Below are 21,149 nucleotides of genomic sequence, written 5' to 3'. Positions count from 1 at the left end.
CTCTAACGTGATGTTTGTCTTTCTGCTCCCCATTCACAAGAGTGACAACTGGACTCTTCTGAATGAGATGAAAGCACTGAAATTTCCCTTTGTGACCACACTTCTTACCTTTCTCCCTCACCTTCATGTCTATTGCATCTATTATTTTGCTCCATGACCTCCAGTCCCTCTCTATTCTGAAAGTTAGTCAGTCCCCTCTGACCTCACTTCACTCCTCAGCAGCCTAGAAGTGGTAAATAGTCTTAACTGGCCCTTCTTTTCTCTGACCCTGCACTGGATCCTCCTTGTCACTGTCAACCCTGCTTTCTTCTCTCCTGCTCACTCAGTGCTGCTCCTAGACAGACTTATAAACTATGCTGATTGTTCTGTCTTTACAAGGCCCCTTCCCTGCAGCTCAGCTGGCCCCGCGGAACCTGTTCCAAAGCCTCTGTTGCCTTTCCACCCCGCACTGCAGTCCTACCACTCTCAGCTCTACAAAGACTCTTTTTCGTACTTGGATGAAAAGATTGCCATCCAAAATGAGCTTCCTCTCCATCCCTGTTCTTCGCCTCATTGTCTCTCTGGTCCTGTAGCCATCATGTCATCTTCATCATCGGAACACCTGCTCTTTGTTGAGTACCTTTTCTGTCTCATGCACTCTGCTAGGAGTTCGTCTTAGGCCCTTTTGGTTCCAAGCTGCAGAAACCAAGTAAAGATGGCTTAAGCCATAAATGATGAGTTTATTAAAATGATTGGGAGAGTCTCACGGAACACTAGGGCAGACACTCTGGTGTCCCTCATGGGAACTAAAGTCAGATATTGGAATTCTGCCAGGAGCCCAGACAACCCTTCCTGAGCCACACTGTCTGTCGTCTTTGCTTCTCACTGCAGATGCCTTTCTTTGCTCTTTGTGCCTCTGGTGAAAGAGGGTCACCCCAGAAGGACTGCATTTTCATCATCCCATTTTAAGTTGTCAACTTAAAAAAGCAAATTTGCCTGTTATTTTATCTCAAAATGAGTTTATTTGGGAATGGCCAAAAGAATTGCAATTTAGATATGCACGCTATGGTAAACCATAGGCAAATCCGGAGAACAAAGGAGGAGAGCTGCCTTTATAAAGAAAAAGGGAGAGTTGGGAGGGCCTGTTGAAAAGGAATGTCCATTGAGGAAAGTAGCAGTTCAGGGCAGCAGTGGCTTCTCATTGGCCACGCTGTTGCTGGTTGGGGAGAGAAGTCTTCCTTCAGTAGTAAAGTAGTTTTACTTCCTGTTCAAAGTGCAAGCGTTTCTCTCTTCCTGTTTGGTGTAATTGACGATGTGTGATAGGGAGTGAGAGCTTCCCCTACAGGCCTTCCTACTCCAACTTAGTTAAGGTTTCCGTTATTAATCTGCACAAAGTGAACAGGGGCAATTCAGCTGGAATCTCACATAATTGTAAATTTTTGAGAGACAAAATCTGATTGGCCCAGGATGGGTCATGTGTCTTCCTAGAATGCAGTCAGGTCTACAAACCAAACTCAGAACCCCCCATGTCCATCTCAAGGTTGGGCCAGAAACACTTCTTAGAGAGAGGAGTTACTGTGTAATGGACAGATATGCCCCAAAAAAGCCACCCCTACTGCATATGCTGTTGCAGAGAATTATAAAATGTTAGAACTGGAAGAGCCCTTAGAAACCATTAAATCTAGTCCTTTCGTTTCACAAGAGATGAAACTGAAGAACAAGTAAGTTAAGTGACTTACCTAATGTCATTAGTCAATACTCAGTAAATATTTGTTGAATTGTTGAATGGAAGACAGTTATTTCTAAAGAACTTAATTTCTGAAGATCTTTAATACAGAATAGTCTGTACAAATTTTTGATGTCAAAGTATCTTTGATTTTGGCTGAGAGATTAGAAATGGATTTGATGATATAAATTATTATTATTATTGTTACTAAGATCCTGGCAGTTGATCTTCCCTTAGTTGTCTGTTTTCACCCAAATGAGAAAACTCTGCAACAGCAGCAGTCATGGCCCCAGGCATCCGGTGGAGTCTCCTGTGAAAGAGGGACATTTGGAAACAGGCAAAACAGACACTTGCTGCCAGTCTAAAAGACACCAGTACAGTGCAGAAGCTGTTGATCTCAACTGTGAAAGCTCAGCCATTGTTCACAATCTGGCACAGAATTAATCCCTTAAGAAAGGGATGAGAAAAATGCCATTCAGCACAACATAGTTTGTCATCGCATGCATAATGCAGACTTTCCAATTAGAATGCTACAATTTGGAAACTTTCTTCACAGACTGATGAGAGACCAATTATTTTAAAGAAGGGAAAACTCAGTCCACTGGGTTTGCCTCGAGTCACTTCTGACTCAAGCCACAAAGACAAGAGTTTTGAAAACATATTCGCTATTGAATTTTGTATCAAAACACCAGCAAGAAGAGCAATTAGTTGCTGTGAACTGAACCCCAGTAATCAATGGTATGCAGCCGGCCAGAGCATTTATGGAAGTTGTAAGCAAAATCACATCTGCTAATCAATTAAAAAAAGCCCAGCGCTTCACTGCTTTTAAGGGAAACTCCACAGTGAGAATAAGGGAAGATGGCGGAGACCACGTTTCATTTCATCAGGTGTTTCATGCAGCGCTCATTGGATAGAGGGGCTGGTGGCAACAGCTAAACACAGACCCGATCTGCATCAGTAGATCTTGGCCAGAGACTTCCTTTATTCAACCCCTTTTGAAAATGGCTTCTGATGTATGGTGGAAGTATGTACATGTGGGAGTATGTTTGAGGAACTCCTGTCAGTTAAAGTCAGAGGGAGCATGTCTGTCCTGGGCGAGCTCACTGGGCAAACATTCCCCAGCAGATTACAGGCCAGAAATATCTGTGTTGTTGCAGGTGCAAAGACATAGGAACAGACTTTGCTGGCAGGGAAAGAAGTGAAGGGAGTTGGTGGGTTTTCAGTTGTGCCTTATTAGAACAAAATTCCTCTCCATGGAAAAAAAGAAATTGAGCCAGTTTTTCCTTTCGTGTCCTTAGGCTGTGCTTACTTTTTTCAGCTGAATCAACAAAGGGGTTTTTATTCCTGCCTAAGCCTACATTCCAAGCAAATATGCATCCTGGCACCTGAATTAGAATCTCCCTTAAAAACTGCAGAGTGTAGGTGAGTCTGAGGCCTAGGCTTCATAACCTCAGATCCATCAGTGTCCCTTTTCTACTCAGAAGTCACCGTGACCCCACATTTCCTGCCCCTAGGGACTCTTAATAGAGGAATAGAGAGGAGATGTCTCAACCAGTATATGCATTTGGCTGCTGTTCAGAAAAAAGAATTTAGGCCAGGAGAAATTATTAAGGTAAAGATCGATAGACTAGGCTAATAAAAATTAATATCTTCAGCATGCAAATTACAATAGGCAGTGGATTAATATCCTTTAAATATAGAGGGCATCTTGTAAGTCATTAACAAAAAGATAAATATAAGTAGAAAATGGGTAAACTGTTCAAAGTTCAGTAATAAGTAAAAAGCTGCAAATTAATGAGATATATTTCATCTATCCAATTGGCAATATTTTTAAAAATATTACACAATATTGGTTATCATGCCCAGAAGCAGGCATTTGTTGTGCACTGCTGGTAGTGTGAGTATCGATTGGTATAGAGTTTTGTTTGGGGAGAGGGGAGTGGTGTGCAGCTGTTTTGTAATATGTGTCAAGGCCTCACATGCCTGCTCCAGGAGCTTCACTTACAGAAACTTTGAAAGGCGGTAACCATAGGTTTAGCTTAAGACTGTTCATCACAGAGTTTGCTTAACAGTGCAATATTATCAACTATGCAAGTGTTCTATAATAAGAGACTGATTAAATAAATTAAGAGACATCCATATAGTGAAATGCTATGAAGCCAGTACATATGATAAGGAAGAATATTTGATGATACAAAAAGGTGTTCATAATAGATCATTAAGCAAAAGAAGCAAGTTACAATTTGTACCATGTGTATGTGTTTATAAAATTACTAGAATTACAGGTGATTTTAAAATGATAATTTTAAATTAAAAAATTATAAAATAATTTTTAAACAATAATTTTCCTTGAAACAAATTGGAGGACTTTATAGAATAAGCTACTAGGAGATACAATATGCACACTTTAAAAATTCTTGCAATATGTTGTCACTCCAAGAATCTCTGCAAGAGCATTTATGATACTCATAATTGGTCTTCCTTTTTATCGTCTCCATATGCCGTATCTTCAGGGCAGTCTTTCTCCATGAAATATTTCGAGATCTGATTAGATCTACCCCAAAAGGGACTGATTATTTTCATCTGGATACACTGGTAGAAACACTCGCTCTTGATTATCCAGAAGGATAGGGATTATGAGAATCCAAAATCCCATTGGGGAAATAGCCTCAACATTGACTCCCAAAGAGCCTGTTACCAGGGCTGTCAAGTAAAGACAATGATTAATTAATTTGAAGGTTTTTCCTGGTTTTAATCTTGGCAGAGTTATGAATGACTTCAGCCCAGAACATGTGTGGAACACACACTATGAACAGAGGCTGCATTTGGAGTCAAATTTTTTAAAAAGAGAAAGATCTTTCTAAAAGGCTCATAATCATTCTGAGAGCCAGACAAACATAAAGCAAAAACTACACTTTTAGGTTGTTCAACATAAATATAAATTAACATAGGCTAGCTGCATAAAAATGCTGAAAGACTAGAGTAATATTCGAGGAAATGACTAATGAGGGAAATGATTCGCTTTCTTATCAGGCAAGCTGGCATAATGTAAGAGCAGAATTATTGGACACTTAAAAACAATAGTGTGGAATCCTGTCTGATTCACTCAGAGTACTTCAAGAGATTCACTACTCAGGAGAATTGAAGGGAATCAGTAGGGGTGATCTGTTTATGCTGTCTAAAACCTTTCTGAAAGCTGTGTACTGTCCCCACCTTCTCTCTTCATACTTTTGTTTGAGGATTTACTTTCTTTCTCCAGTTCCGGAAGTGTGGTGGGAAAATGAGACAGGTGGGAGGGATAGAGTAGACATAGCTTCCCTTATGCCTGCAGCCAGTTACAGCATTCATGGCATTCTTATGTTTTTCCCTTGATTCAGGTTATTACTCTGGGACTGTGACGATCGAAGCTATAGCTACTACGTTGAGGTCTCCACCAACCAGCAACAGTGGACCATGGTAGCCGACAGAACTAAAGTCTCCTGCAAGTAAGTTTTGTCATTTCAGGAGTTTATTCCAATTTAAAAGACAGTTTTTCTGATGGCTTCACAAGGTTCCAATGAAGATTCATGGAATCACCAAATTATATCCTTATTTGGACGTTGAAGATGTTCCTGTGATCCTTTACTTCAGTTTTGACTATTAAGTACTTAGATGAGAATTTATTTTATATGACCACACAAGCTTTCCTTATTTTTTGGTTTGAACTTGACTTTTGAATATGGCATGTACCTAAGCAGAGAAAAGAAAGATACTTTGCATATACAATCCTCTCTTGGGTCCTCCCACCACATCCCACTCTACATCTTTAGGACTTCTTTCTTCCCTTAGAGAATTTTGCTGATACGATACACACTTTAGTAGTTATTCTGGGATGCTATCCTATTCCGCACCCTCATCTCATTCTCGGGGTTAGCTTTAAATATTTATCTCATCTCCGTGTTAGCTACACTGTTACCCAAACTAGGGAAAGCTTGTACCTTAGGTCGCCATAGACGAACAGAGGCATTTCATGCATATGGTGTTGGGGCTCTTTGAGCTTGCCTGGTTGTGAGGGAAGCCAGGAGGAAGGATTCTGTGGGTTCTGACCAGCCTAGAATCATGCCTAGAATGAATATTTATATGTACATATGCCCATGTGACTACCATTCAGCTCAAAATTAGCACATTTGCAGCATCTTAGAAGATTCTCTCATACTTTTTCTTAGTCATTACTTGAAAAGAGCTCAGTGCCTTTTTGTGTAGAGCCAGATTCTCTGGGAGTCAAGACAAAGCAAATAGCTGAGATTTCTTTTTTTTTAAATTGAGATATCATTCACATACCATAAAATTCATGCTTTTAGATTGTACAATTCACTGGGTTTTAGTGTATTCACAGAGTTGTGCAACCATCACTACTATCTAATGTTCCAAAACATTTTCATCACCCCAAAAAGAAACCACCTACCCATGAGCAGTCTCCTCATTTCCCTCCAGCTCCCACAGCCCCAGCACCCAATAATCTACTTTCTGTCTCTAGGTATTTGTGTATTCTGGACATTTCATATAGATGGAATCATATAGTATGTGATCTTTTGTAACGTTTTCAAGGTTGTGGCATGTTTCAGAACTTTATTCCTTTTTACTACTGAATAATATTCCATCATATGGAAATATTTATATCACATTTTGTTTATCCTTTCATCGTTGATGAACATTTGAATTGTTTACACTTTTTGGCTATTATGAGTATGGCTACTATGAACATTCCTGTACAAGTTTTTGCATGAATATATCTTTTCAGTTCTCCCAAGTGTACACCTAAGATTAGAATTGTTGGGTTTTATGGTAATTCTATGTTTCAATTTTTGAGGAACTGCCAAATTTTCCAAAGCAGCTGCACCATCTTATATTCCCACCAGCAGTATATGAGCGTTCTAGTTTCTCCACATTCTTGCCAGTTCTTGTTATTGTCTTTCTTTTTGTTCATAGCCATCCTAGTGGAAATGAAGTGACATCTCACTGTGGTTTTGATTTGCATTTCCTGATGGCTAATGATGTTGAACATCTTTTCGTGTATTTATTTGGCCAAGATTTCATAATTGCATTAATGATGGCTTCTTAATGCAATGTCTGACACTCACCATTATTATTATAGTAATTACCATATAGCATGTTTGTGTTGGCTAGGGTAACACTTGCTACTATAACAAGTAGTGGCTTCAGCATTTCAGTGGCTTAACACATAGTTTATTTCTTAGTCATGTAACAGTCAGTATGGGTGTCCCTGATTGTCAAGAGGCTCCTCTCCACAGGTGAATGAGGACCCAGGGGTCTTCCTTCTTGTGGTTGTGCCGTTATCTAGTACCTCATCAGCATCATCTGCATCTAGCTGGCAGCTGGCGAGAGAACAGAGAGAACACATACCTGGTTCTAAACAGCCTTGGCCTGGGTGTAGTGAGCATAGTCAGTTGCACACTAGATGCTAGTATGACTGGGAAATGTAGTCAGTTCCTGCCTGGGCAGCCACTTCTCAGTAGAGCACAAATCTTGTAGCCACTCTGCCATAGCATAAGAAAACTAACAATTATTTACTAACTAGTATTCCATTACTTTCATATATTTTATCTCATTTTTTCCAGAATACAAAACACCTTGTGGTATATTGTCCACATTTTATAAAAGAAAATGAAGCAGGGCCGGCCCTGTGGTGTAGTGGTTAAATTCAGTGTGCTCTTCTTTAGCAGCCTGGGTTTGCAGGTTTGGATCCTGGGCATGGGCCTACACTCGTCAGCCATGCAGAGGCAGCGACCCACATATAAAGTGGAGGAAGATTGGCATAGATGTTGGCTTAGGGCTAATCTTCCTCAAGTGAAAAAAAAAAAGAGGAAGATTGGCAAAAGATGTTAGCTCAGGGCTAGTCTTCCTCAGCAAAAAAAAAGAAAGAAAGAAAGAAAGAAAATGAAGGGCTCTTTCCACTGTACCACATTGCCTCCTAGTACCCCAAATCATTACTAGAAAGGGCTAAACCAAGCTGGGTGATGAAAACTGAGAAATGAAGTGATTAACATTTCCAAGTTCCTAGAACCCTTGTTATACAATAGGAGTTCTTCAAGGCCCATGAACAACCACCCATTTATCTTTCCAGAGTCAGTGCTTATTGGGTACACAGCTCACAGGCCAGACCCTCTGCTTCCTCATCATTTACACATCTCACTGGTTACCATCATCCATCTCTTCTGTCATTTTATGTGTTGTAAATTGGATTCCTCATCTCTTTCTTTTATGTCCCCCTTGAAGGTGTTATACAATGTAGATTTTTAGCAAGAACTGGTTGACTAACTACTGATTATGTGCATATCATAATGATTTTATATTTATTTAAATGGGTATTTTTCTTGATTCAAAACCCCATTCATTCATTAGATCTTCTCCCATTAGGTCATCAGCATCCTTTTTTCCTCTTTTTAATTTTTTGTTCCCATTAGTTGGTAGATTTAGATAATTTATCTGTTTTTAAGTTTGTATGTTAGCACTTGATGCTACAGCAGTGTTTTCCCAATTAATAAATAAATGATATATTGGAAGAACAAGTATAGTAGCAAGAAGGCAAGTGCCTGTTAACCCTCTAACAGTCAGTGGGGCCAAAGGTTATCATTTTATATCTCTAGGCATAACCTGAATCCTTTGTGTTTCCCGTTTTTGAGGTAGCCCTTAAGAAATATAATAGAAGATATGCAGATGATAAAAGAGGAAAGAGTTTCCTTTTTAATTAATATACTCCAGAGCAATCTTCAAGAGAGGACTTAAGAATTATAGCCTGTTTTTTATTGAAATAAAGTATGTGAGCCATGTTATAAATGAAATTCTACACGATCTTTAAGGATCATAGCGCTGCCTCTTGCTAGCATTCCACCGGGTCAAGAAGTCAGAGGACAGATTTTTGCTATCCTCTGACGAATTCCTAGGGAGTGAGATTCTCCAGCATCTGCCTTGAGTGCCTGCTCCTGGGGCAGGATACTCTCCTTTAGTAGTATCTTGAGTCCTTTCTGCTGCCGTGCGAGCTTTTCTTGTTTTGCTTTCAGGGTAAAGGCTCATTTTCTATCATAGATAATCCTGTTCTTGTATTGGCTGATTTTGGTTTTTTTCAAGCTTACTGACATATAATCAATATATAAATTATATAAGTTTAGGGTGTACAACATAATGATTTGATGATACGTATGTATTGTGAAATGATTACCACAGTGAGTTAACATCCATCACCTCACCTACTTACAATTTTTTTCTTGTGATAAGAACTTTTAAGATCTACTCTGTTAGCAACTTTCAAATATACAGTACAGTTTTGTTAACTGTAGTTACTGTGCAGTACATTACCTTCCAAGAACTTATTTATCTTATAGCTGGAAATTTGTACCTTTTGACCACCTTCACCTGTTTCCCTCCCCCGCCCCCACCTCTGGCAACCACCAATCTCTTCTGTTTCTGTAAGTTCGTTTGTTTTTTAGATTTCACATGTAAGTGAGATCATACAGTATTTGTCTTTCTCTGTCTGACTTATTTCACTTAGCATAATGCCCCTCAAGGTTTATCCATGTTGTCACAAATGCAGTGACTGATTTTATAAAATTACTTTTTACCTCTCTGTTTTCACATAATCTAATCCTGTACCATTTAACCTTATTTCAAAAGACTTCACTTTCCAATCATTGATTCCTTTTCTCTAATGTCCTCTAAATTGTTGAACCCTAAATCCATGTCAATACAGTAAGATCCTAACATCAGTTTTTTTTAATTAAAAATGTAAAACATACACATGGAAAATAATTTAAACAATAAAAAAGATGAAAGTGAAAAATAAAATTTTACCCTCTCATCTCTGTTCTATTCCTCAGAAGTAGCTACTTTTGACTATTTTTTTAGTTTTTGTAACTTCCCAACTATAAATAATGTTTTTATATCTGTGTTATTAATTTATCAGCTTTGCTAACTCCTTGCCATAAAAAAATGAGGAATTTAGCTCACTTAACCAGTCCTCATTTTTTGTTAGTTATGTTTTTCTTTTTAGTTCTGCTATTTCTTAGCTTTTAAAATTAAACAACATACTTAACCTTCTCTTTTTTGACCCATCAATTGCAGACAATATTTCTCCCCCACCTTTGGTGAGGAAGATTCGCCCTGAGCTAGCATCTGTGCCAGTCTTCCTCCATTTTGTATGTGGGATGCCTCCACAGCATGGCTGATGGTTGGAATACGTCTGTGCCCAGGATCCAAACCTGTGAACCCTGGCCGCCAAAGTGGAACACATGGAACTTTAACCACGTGGCCACGGGGCCAGCCCCTAGACAGTATTTCTTGACTCTCTATGATGTTAATGAAGAAATTACCGTCCCTGCATTTCCTTCTCCCTCTCCCCATCTTCTGTTAGCTGTCCCACCACATTGACATTGTAAAGATTTATGATATTTATTTTCTGTTCTGTAACTTATAGTTAAATCTTCCATTTAAATTGATCCTGAAAAGGGAAAATTACTAAAAACTAATTATAATATTATGATTATATAAACATTGTTCACTACACGTTTAGTAATTCTTCAGATCTGTGATGAGGGAAATATTATTCTATGTCACTAAACTTGTGCCTCTCAGAAGAATTGTTCTGTGTTCACATCTAATAGATTCGATTTTCTTACTCAGAATTATTCCACAAATAAAAATAACTAGCTTCATGTTAGCCAGCTTTTTGTTTCCTACAGTTCCTAATTGCTGCTTTTTCCTGTTACAGAAGCTTCTGAGGCATTCTGTTTGTTCTTTGGTTAATTTTGAACAGACTGCTTCCGAGGCCTACTCTACAGCTGTGATCCTAAAATTTCTTTTTCTTTCCTACCTAAGTTGGTTCCACTATTTCTTATGTTTCTTTTTCTTTCTGTAGAATGTGGGCAAAGGGTAAACAAACCCTTTTTGCTTTGCAGTGAGATACTGACCCTGGGCCCAGTTGCCCTTCTAGGTCTGTTCCCTGAAAACTTGATAGAAGTGGAGTGACAGCTGTGTTATTGGGCAGCTTTGCTTATGAAAAAAGTTACCCCTGGTTGGTAAATTGCATCTGGCCTGGGAGGACTGTAAATATCTAGGTGGAAGCCACAAGTTTGGGTTTCCTGAGTGTGATGACTTGTGACTAGGCACAGCCCTCGTGAAAATTCTGGGATCTGTGTTTATGGCGTGGTTACAGGGCGATTTGGAATATAAGACTTCTAAGCCAGAGTGGCTGCACGCCTGCCCAGTGTGAGTCTTGTGCATTCTCACCTGAGCTGTCACCTGCGTGCCAACAGGAATAGCTCCTGTACAATTGTGTAGCCTGCTACAAGAACTCCCACTGAGGAGAAGTACCTGCTGCTACCCTAGTGGCATGCTGTGTTTCCTTTTCTCTTTCTCCTGGGTGAATCTGAAGCCAAATATGAGTTGGTTGGGTCTTAGTTAAACCTCTTGAGCATTGCACAGAGTAAATCTGTAGGTAATTTTTTTCAGAAAGGGAATGTGGAAAGCAAATTTTCAGAATTCTTGCATGCCTGAATCATAGTTTGACTGGGTATAGAATTCACTTCCTTCAGAATTTCGAAAGCTTAGATTTATTGCCATCTAGCATCTAATGTTGCTGATGAGAAGTGATATCATTCTGATCTTTATTCTTTGTATGATTTATTTCTCCTGATAGTAGCCTTTAGGATCTTCTCTTCCTCCTTGGAGGTCTTAAATTTCACAATGATATGGCCAGATGTGGGTCATTTTTCATCCGTCCTGCTCAGTTTGCTTCGATATGGCAATCTGCCAGTTCCCGTCAGTTTTATGAGTAATATTTCATCCACCTACCATTTTCTAGAAGTTCATCAAAATCTTGACTTGCTAATTTCCTTCCCTACAGTTTGCAACACCTTATGAATGTATTCCCTTTGTATTTCTTTGATGTCTCCTCATTAGTTTCCAGGAAGGGAGAAAGGTAAATGTGCCTACAGTGCCAGCCATCTTGAACCTAATTTCCCAAAAGCTCTGCTGCGTGGCCTGTTGATACTCCCTAGGGATCCCAGATCCGTGTCATTCCCTTCTTTGTGCCTGTCTGCATTTCTCCCATGTTACGTAGCTGTCTTCTTTCCTCCCAGCATGTACTCCTTAGCATATTGACCTCATTCATATTCATTTTTTAGCCATTTCTTCGCTTTGTCATTGTCCCATTGACTAACAATTCTGCCTGCCATCATCTGTCCAAGACTACGCCCTTGGCAAACATTTTGGCAAATGTAGATGATTAGATATAAAGAATTGGGTAATGCTGAAAATTTTCTCTTTCCACTTGAGAATTCTGTGGTCATAATCTAGACCTAGCTAGTGTTTCTAGCTTTTAACTTAATTTTCTCACAGAATTTCTGTCTGCCTGCCAGATATACTATTCAGATTCCCTTGTGAATAAGTTTTCATCTCCAACATAAGTGTTCATTAAAAATGATGTCGTAAAGAGTTTTTAATAACTTAAGAAAATACTTACATAATAAGACTTTTTTTAAAGCAGGGTACAAAATTATAGAAGTATTATTACAAGTAGGAAAAAAAATTATGGAAGAAGAAAGCCAGAAGGAAATATACCAAAATGTTAATAATGGTTGGCTTTGTGTATTAGAATTATGGAAATTATTTCTAGTTTTCTAGATTTTTGACCAATTTACATGTATTTCTTTTAAAATTGAAAAGAAAACTTTATTTGAAAAAGATTTTTTTTCTTGCTGCAGCCGTAAATGTTTTATCGATGTTTGTCCTTGCCATTATTTGAGTAGCATATGCTGGCAGGGTGGTATGGTTTATTCACTGCCAGCAATAAATTAAAGAAATTAAATAAGTGCTGTACACAGCAATATCCCAGTAGCTTTTCAGAACCTTGAAGCCACTTACCCAAGCACAAGTTGTGCTTCCCTGAAAAGGACACCTGAGCTATATTCTCCTTGTGCTGCTCCCCTGGGGCCTCTTAAAGCCCAGGTCTCCGAGAGCACTTCTTCCTTTTACCTATCCCCAGGACTTCAAAAGTCCATTTCCACCTGGCTTTCCCCTCTCAGAGGGGCCTGGCCTACTTGAGACGTTGGAGCAGGCAATTTCTACGGCGTCCTAACTTTACAGATTTCTCCCCTGTGCCTTCCCTGAGAAGCACTTTGACAGTCTCTGTGTCACCTGGAAAGGCCTCTGTGGGATCAGCTCGTCTGCTCCCCGGTCTTAAGCATCATGGTCTTCATAGCTGAGAAGCAGTGTGCCCCCCTTGCTGAATATACTGTCATTCAGTCCTGGGGAAGGGCAGCGGTCTGTTCTGAGCTGTTTCTGTGGCTGGTGCTATTTATTCCCTAGGAATCTTAGAACGGGAGTCATGTTTCTTTTTCTAAGTGCTTCAGTGGTTGAGCACAATGGTATAAATTAAAGGTGGAGAGTCACAGCCTCAGTAAACTCTTGCAAAGGGTAGCAAGATTGAAAAACAGGACATTTAAACCTAGACTGTTTACCTTGCCTGCATCATCTTTGCCATTGTTAGTGATAAAGTTGAGAAAGCTTTCTTTCCACCAGCTTTGTTTCTTAGCCTGACACTTAACAAAATGAGAATCTTGGGTTAGTTCCAGGAGGTCACTGCAAATCATGTGACCTGGGGATTGTATGTAAAGGGCTTGGGGTCACTAATATGATGCAATAGAAGGCGAGTGGGTTTGGTTTTAAAGGAGGAATTGTCTTCCCTGTTGAGACTGCTGATGAGAAGAAGTTCATGTCTAGTGTCAAGTTTTAGTTTCCAGGACGGGATTGCAGCTCTTGGCTGTCACATGGGTCCTGTACTGAAATATTGCTATTTCTTACGAGTCTCTGCTGTGGTAACAGACGAGCTGCTCTCCTCAGATCCCTGCCCTGCAAGGTTGGGAGTGTGCTTCCTTGCTCCTGCTTGAAGTGTGAGTCAATTAAAGGGCTCTGGTTGTGTAATTGTCACTTTTACATGCTGGATGGAGATTTTATTTTTCCCCTTTCATACTTAATTCCATTTTTCTACACAGCATTTGACAGTAATGAAAAAAGCCAGTCATGTTCTTTCCTCGTTTTTTTTTTAAAGGGCAAACATTGGGTGTTAATTTTGTCAAGAGTTTTAGAACTTGAATGATAAAGAAACATGTACCTGTAAGAGGAATGGGAAAAATTAACAGAATTCAGATAAAACACACACACACAGAGGACAAGTCTGCTAGTAGGCAGACTCCTGTGTTAATGATGAGCTTTCCGAGCCTGCCCTGTGGAAGCATCTCTCTCTTAGACGAGACTGGGAGACACTTGTTAATCAAGCACTGGTTTGTGAGGTTAGGAAGTTCCGTGAGTAGATGAATATTTTGGAGTAGAAAACATCACTTGGGAGTCATTGATTCATACCTGCCCATCTAGAGAAGGATTTATCTTTTGTACTGCAGAAAGTTTTTATGCAAAAATTTACCCATATGTTGGAAGCCATGTGGAAAGTAAACTTTGATGCTAAGTATGTGAACTGAGTTCTAAATATAGAGCTATCAGCAGGTTGTGTGACCACCAGTGAAGAGGGTCCTGTCCACCCAGAACATCTGACTGACAGGTGAAGGAGCTAGAAGGAAATGAAGTCCCCTTGGATAGCACATGACCAGAAGAGAGAAACCGAGAGCTCTTTTCCCTCTTCCTTGCTTAACCCAGGAGCCATGTTATTCTGTGAGGATAATAATTTTTTCCATCCCTGTTTTAAAAAAAAATGAAGAATACCTCAATAAAACTTTCTTTGTGAGCTATGTGAGCACGCTTAAAATATATGTGGTCAAAAAGATTTTTCTTTTATTATGGAAATAACTTTCATGTTAATATTATATTCCAAATGACAAAAATCAATCAAGACCACGCTAGTCCAGCTGCCATCATCTCTCTCCTCTCTACTCCTCTCTGCTAACTGCTCCCAGCACGCACACATGTGCACGCACACAGACACACACACACAGACACACACACACACATTCTCTCTGCACCCTCTCTCAAGTTTACTTTACTAGCTGTAGCCAGGTGGGATTTTTCAAGCACAACTCTGATATACCTGCTTAGAACGCTTAATTGGCTTCCCATTGCTCTCTCGATAAAGACCAGAATTCTTCACATGGTCTAGAGTGCCTACCCAGTCTAGCCCCGTCCTGCTTCCCCGGACTCATCCCGCATTGTTCTCCAAGTTCACATCAGCTTTTCACGTCCTACCAGGCATCATGCTCTGTCCTCTCACAGAGCCCTTGCAAATGCCATGGCTCTGTCTGGAGCCCACACCCCTGCCCTTTGTCTGGTTGACCCCCGTTATCCCTTGTTCTCAGCTCTAAGGCCACTTTCTCAGGAAAGTCTGCCCTGACCACCCATGTCAGCCAAATCACTTTGTTATTCCCTCTCATAGAACCGAGCTACTTTCCTTCACAGCTGATATTGCAGTTTGCAATGACCCATTCCTTAGTGTGGTTATTAAATTAAGTTATAAGGTTGTTTTTCCCCACTAGAATGTAAGCCCCATCAGAGCAGGGATGTGGTCTGTTTTGCTCACTCTTATCCACGGTAGCCTAGCAAGGAACTAGCACTTGTATTGCTGTCTGAATGAATGAATGGATGAGTGCTACCACTCTGTCTCCAGTCATGCATACATGTTGGTTTCATTTGCCTGAAGTTGTTGTCTTCACAGGGCTTAATCAGGAAGTGTGTCCATCCTAGCTCAGATCCTGTCACTTCCTTGCTTCCTTGCTCAGATGGAGAAAGGAAAAGTTTGTGGGAGAGAATAAAAGTTGCTTGTTGCCCCGATAATGTAGTCCTTATAGACTAGGAGTGTGTCTTCCCTACTTCTCTTTATTAATCCATTATTGATCTGTCATCCTTGATTCATTCACAGCCTTACTCTGCAGATTCAGTCATTGCCAGAGGTTCAGTTTTCCCTGGTCTCCACATCTATCTTTGCCCCTCAAGTTAATGACTTGGATCCCCCAGTAACAGTTTATCACTTGAGATTGGTTACTGACTGGAAGTCCATTACCTTTATTTTTAACCACTCTTAGAGTAAAGTTTTTCTTTATGGAGGGGCCAAGTGCTTTAAAAAGTGTTTGCCAGCTGTGCCCCTTTCGCTTTGGAAATTGATTTGATTTAAAATCCCAAATTTGTCAGGTTAGTAGGTTTCAGTTGTTTCTCTGGATTTTCAAAGTAAAAGGTTAAAAAAAAAACTGGCCTTAATCTCTGGAGAAGAACTCTAAAACCCTTGCCAAAGCATTCCATGTACCTCTCCCAGCAGGGTAGAGTCTAACAGAGCAGACCTCGCTCTGAAATCCTGGAGCTCTGGATCCTTCCCATGGTTACAGGATGGCTGCAGAGGGGCCAGCCACAGCACTGTCCAGAGGGCTGCTCGGGAGGCACCCCTTACCATGACCAACCCTTGATTAACCCCTTCCCTGAGATGGGCGCTGCCAGTGAAGCAATGCAGAGTGCCCCTCACTGGGCCTCTAGTCAGAGTCACAGAACCCTAACGTAGCAAGCAAACTGAGCACAGAGAGACACCAGAATAACAGTTGTCCTAGAAGTCCATTTATAAAAACAAATGGTCAGTATGCTCATCTGCAAAAAAGGAAAGTAGAGCCTGTTCATTAGTCAGTGAACAAAGGCAGCAGGAAGGAAGGTCAGTGTAGTTTTGATCATATCTTCTTAATGCGACCTGCCTCGGTTTGCCTCTGGGTCCTAACGGAAGTGCTATCTTGGTAATAATGCATGGTTAGTGCTGACTCATCTCTATCCCAGAGTACTAAGAGGCTCATGTTTTCTTTCTAGACTGAAAAAAGAAAAGGGAAAAAAAGTGTTCCTATGAGTTCCGGGTTCCAGCATGTACATAGAAACAATTTCAGAGCTGAAAGGGCGCTCTTCCTTGACGATCTGATTTATCCTTTTGGCTTCAGCTGTCTCTTCCATTCATATTTTCCATTAAATGTTGGCCCGTTCTAGAATGACTTCTCGGACTCAGCTTGTTTCAAACTAACTCATTGCTATCTTTCCCCATAGAGCAGTTCCTCTCCTATGATGTCCTTGGTTGTGTTGCTGGCAACCCCCTTCTCCTGGGCATCTGTTATGCCTTTGACTCTTTCCTCTTCCTTGCCCTCCACAGCCAGTTAGGTACTAAATCTTTTCTTTTTTTTACCCTTTCATCCTTTATTTCTATCCTATTGCCTCCATCTTAATTCAGACCCTCATACCTTCCTCCCAGAGTATTGTAGTGGCCTCTAATGGATTACCCTGCATCTCTACTCTGATTGCATCTGTTTCCATTCGTGTCTGGCACAGTGTTGCTGGGTTGGTCTGGCTGTGATTCCTTACTCCCCTGTACAGGCATCTCCAGTGGTCTACTGAGAAAAGCCTCAGATCCTTTCCTGCATCATCTTCTGTCTCTACATGACCAGTTTTTCCCAAACATCTTGTTTTCAAATATTCTGCCCCACTGTTAGACATCATGTCCAGATTTTAAATATGTAATTACCATATCTCTGACTCTCACTAAACTTTCTGACTTTTACCTTTTTAATTATCTCCTTACAAGTATCCTACTTTCCTTTCAGTCTGGCCCAATTTCTATTGCCAAGTGAGTCCATGCTTTAGATCAGCTAATTGTCTTTATTTTCACTGGCTGACCTTTAAGTTTCTACCCATCCCAAGATCTAGCCAAAAATGCTCTGTGAGTTCTTCCTTGATCTTTCTCCTCCCAAACACAAGTAACTGCTCCATTAGCTCAATGCTCGCTGTAATTGGTTTACATATAACTTGATACCATTCACTTTTTCTTGGGTCTGTTTCAGAAAAGAGAGGAAATAAGGGCTAGGCTGGGAGGAGGTTTGCTTTTTAAAAATCGAGCCATTTTTCAAGGTGTACCAGGACTTACCCTCTTGGAGGTACAGGGCCAGATTTTCCCAGAGTAGCCTCTAGTTAGAAGGTGTCCAGTCAAACGCATGGCTCAGCCAACTCTGATTCAATCTAGTATTTGCTGAGTGACCCTAGTAGGTAAAGGCTACATTGTGAGGGAAAATACTGAAGAAACAGGAAGACATTTCTCTCCAAAGGAACTTACAGGATATACACAACTTCCAAACATTTGGGAACCATCACACACACATACACAAAGTGTAAAACACAAAACGGGATCCTATAATCATAAAATATTGTAACTGAAAGTACCTTGGGAATCATAATCCAAGCCTCGCATTTGACAGATGAGAATCTGAGAAGGCACAAGTGCCTTTCCCAAATTTTCATCTAATGGAAGGATCCAGATTAGAACCCAGATCTCCTGATTCTGAGTCTCTTTGCATGGTCCAGAATTTTGCATGGCCTATAAGACCATGTGAAAAACAGACATAGAAGGGTCATAAGAATATAGATATGATCAGAAAATGGCAAGGAGTTAGGGAAGTTTTTCTGAAAAGATACATTTGAGCCTAGCAACCTTCACTGGCCCACATTATAGCTAGAAAAACTGATAATTTCCCAAACAAAGGACTCGATGAACTTCAGATTTAAAAAAAGGTACATCAGAAATAGACTCACCTTCCAGAAGGTGTGATGGAAGCTATGGAATACAAAGAAATTCACTTATATTTTCATATGATTTCCTACCTTGCTATCACTACTACTTCCTCTACAGAATATTAATTTGTCCAGCCTATTAGCTGTATCATAATTCATACTTTAGAAATTGGTTTTAAAAATATAGTCTCTATACCAGTGGTCAAGTCCAGATTACCTAGGGCTTCATTATCCAGGTTGAGGAGTATATTAGCCTCTGATTTTCTTCTCTTTTCCTTCCTATTGCCTACTTAAAAAAAAAAAATCATTACACTGTTCATTAGGCCATTTATTAGACTGTTTCCTTCTACCAAAAGAGACTTACATATGTGTTTTTTCCCTCTGTTTTAAGCCAAGATCCATAAAACATATTTTCCCCACAGTTGACATCTTTTCACGATCCCTTGAAATGGAATGTAAGTGAATTTCACCATGGTGTTGTAAATTATGTACTGAGTATCAGTAATAAACATTTCTTACCAAGTTTTAAAGTGTAGTTTCAGAGTGGTGATCATCTGGAATTGCACGTTTACCAGCTGCTTTGGAGGGTGTGAGGGAGGGTTTTCTGCTCATACACTTTTCACCTCTTTATCCAAATTAATACAACAGTATGGAGCACACGTAATAAACCTAAACCGAGGAAAAGAACGCTAGTACTCTTAGTGATGTGTCTTAGCAGTCTTGGCCTGGAAGGGGAGATGAGGAGTAGTTGCCTTGTTTGCCTTCCAGCTCCAGGCAGAGCTGCACATTAAACTGTCCTGGAGAGCTCGGGATTTTCCCCTGGGGAAGAAGGCTGGATAATACCCCTTATTCCCTCGTCTCGGGTTCTCAGAGCCTTTAGTGTGAGTTTCCTATGTGGGGATCATGCTCAGGCGAAGGAGGGCAGCACAGGTTGGTGCTGCTGCTATTAGATGAAAGTAACTTATTTATATTGTTCTTTTTTTCCCTTCCTAATTCTCTAGGGAGTGACTGAATTCTCTGTAGGATTCGGCAGTGGATATGTAGGCTTAATAGAAATTCTGACTGCTGGAGTTTTGAAATGTATCGTCTCTTCTCTAGGGTATGCTGAGGGTGGGAAGGAGGGGCTCACGGAAGCTTGTTTGTTGGTTTCACATTTCTGAATCTTGTCAATTCATTTGTCCTGATTAAAATGAAAATCCAAACCTAGACTAATCTAATGTTGAGATCACAAGTTTAAACCAACAAGAGGATATGATCCAGAGTTCACGCTCTCACGGCACCACTGAGGCCCTCATATCACAGCACCCTCTGCCTGTTGCTAGGTGCTGCAGGTGGACTCACGGGAAGCCTCAGGCACATGCAGATGTGGTTATGTTTCCCTGTGAGCACAGGAAGCCCCGATAATATTAACTAGTGTAGTAATCAGGCTTTTAGTAAGACGTGCATGTACTGTTATCTACAATTACAGATGCATTCATTTTTTAAATTTCTAGTCTTATTTTCAAATTTATACTTTCACGTTGCATTAATATCATGTTCTTATATTAATATTAATTTACTTTATAAATTTCTAAGGAAATGAGAAGGGAATACAGGGCACAGTCTTCTAAACTTTTCATATTTGGGGATGGAACACTGATAATCTCAGGCACTGTATTCTCCTTTGCCACTTCCTTAATTAAGACTATTATTCAACTAATATTGAATCATTGCCCTGCTAAAACCCCCCATTTGTGGGGCATGGGCCCATGATAACTCAAAAATGTGTTACTTATCTATCCATTAACTTAGCAGACTTATTTTGAGCCACTACTCTAGGTCAGGCACTGGGCTGGGCACTTTCCTCCTCTCTAGGGCTCATTAGTTAAGATTTCGCAGTCGGCTCATGACCAGTAGGAACTGAGAGGCCTTGATCCCAATATAAATAGAAGCATTTGTGGACTCTGACACACCTAGATTCCTCACATCTTCTCTGAGTGAATCAGTAGGGATAACATTTATAAGAGCAAGTGGCAGGCTAAATCTGGAAGCATATACTATGTAGAAAAAAGTGGGCTTGGCCTTGGTAGAGAAATAAAGATTGCTCCTTCTCCTTTCAGCCTGCTTGAGGGAAGTTCAAGTGTGCCTTTGAGCACGGAAGATCTTCCCAGAGATGGCAGGATTGCAGCCCTCGCGCTCTGCCAGTTCACTTCTTTGTCACCTTTGTACTGGAAACAATAGCCTCAGCCAGAGGGAGGCTCAGAACTTGAGCGTGTTTTGCTGCACGCGTGTGCCAGTGCTCAGGCTGCCCTCTCTGATGATAAGTGTGATGTTCAGTTTGTAATGAGCACTTGCAGTTTCTGTAAACTGTGTAATACCATATAATAAGCAGTAATTTTCCACTTATCCTTGATAACAGGAGGTTTCTGCTTGGCTTTTAGTGATAGCCAAAATGTGGGTGGTTTTTTCCCCTCACCAATATGATGAATTGTCAGAGCCATCTTTTTTTCACAATATAGATTGAAAAGTTGTTTTTGCAGTGTGTCCAAAATGTGTAATGGTGAATCCTGCCTTTAAAAAGTCAAAGTCAGAGCCAGCCCTGGTGGCCTAGACGTTAAGTTCATCATGCTCCACTTCAGTGGCCTGGGTTCGGTTTCTGGGCGTAGACCTACACCACTCTGTTAGCAGCCATGCTGTGCTGTGGCCCGCATACTAAAAAACAGAGGAAGATTGGCACAGATGTTAGCTCAGGGCAAATCTTCCTCAGCAAAAAAAAAGTCAAAGTCAAAGAAAATGATTCTGAAGTAGCCATTTATAATAAAATGACTATATACATTCTTAAGCTCGTTTTAGCTGTCTCCTGGCTGTGCTTTTTCTCAAGGGA

General features: G+C 40.3%; 1 protein-coding gene across 1 annotated transcript in view; it reads left to right on the top strand.

Moving 5' to 3' along the window:
- BTBD9 (BTB domain containing 9) overlaps positions 1-21,149 on the top strand; it is a 381,962-nt gene that overhangs the window by 297,333 nt on the left and 63,480 nt on the right. The window contains exon 9 of the mRNA XM_070586015.1: positions 5,083-5,190. Coding sequence (XP_070442116.1) covers positions 5,083-5,190 — 108 coding nt within the window. The remainder of the gene's footprint in view (positions 1-5,082; positions 5,191-21,149) is intronic.

Source organism: Equus przewalskii, chromosome 19 (genome assembly GCF_037783145.1).
Source record: "Equus przewalskii isolate Varuska chromosome 19, EquPr2, whole genome shotgun sequence".
Taxonomy (NCBI): Eukaryota; Metazoa; Chordata; class Mammalia; order Perissodactyla; family Equidae; genus Equus; species Equus przewalskii.
This window is presented reverse-complemented; position numbering and strand designations above follow the sequence as displayed.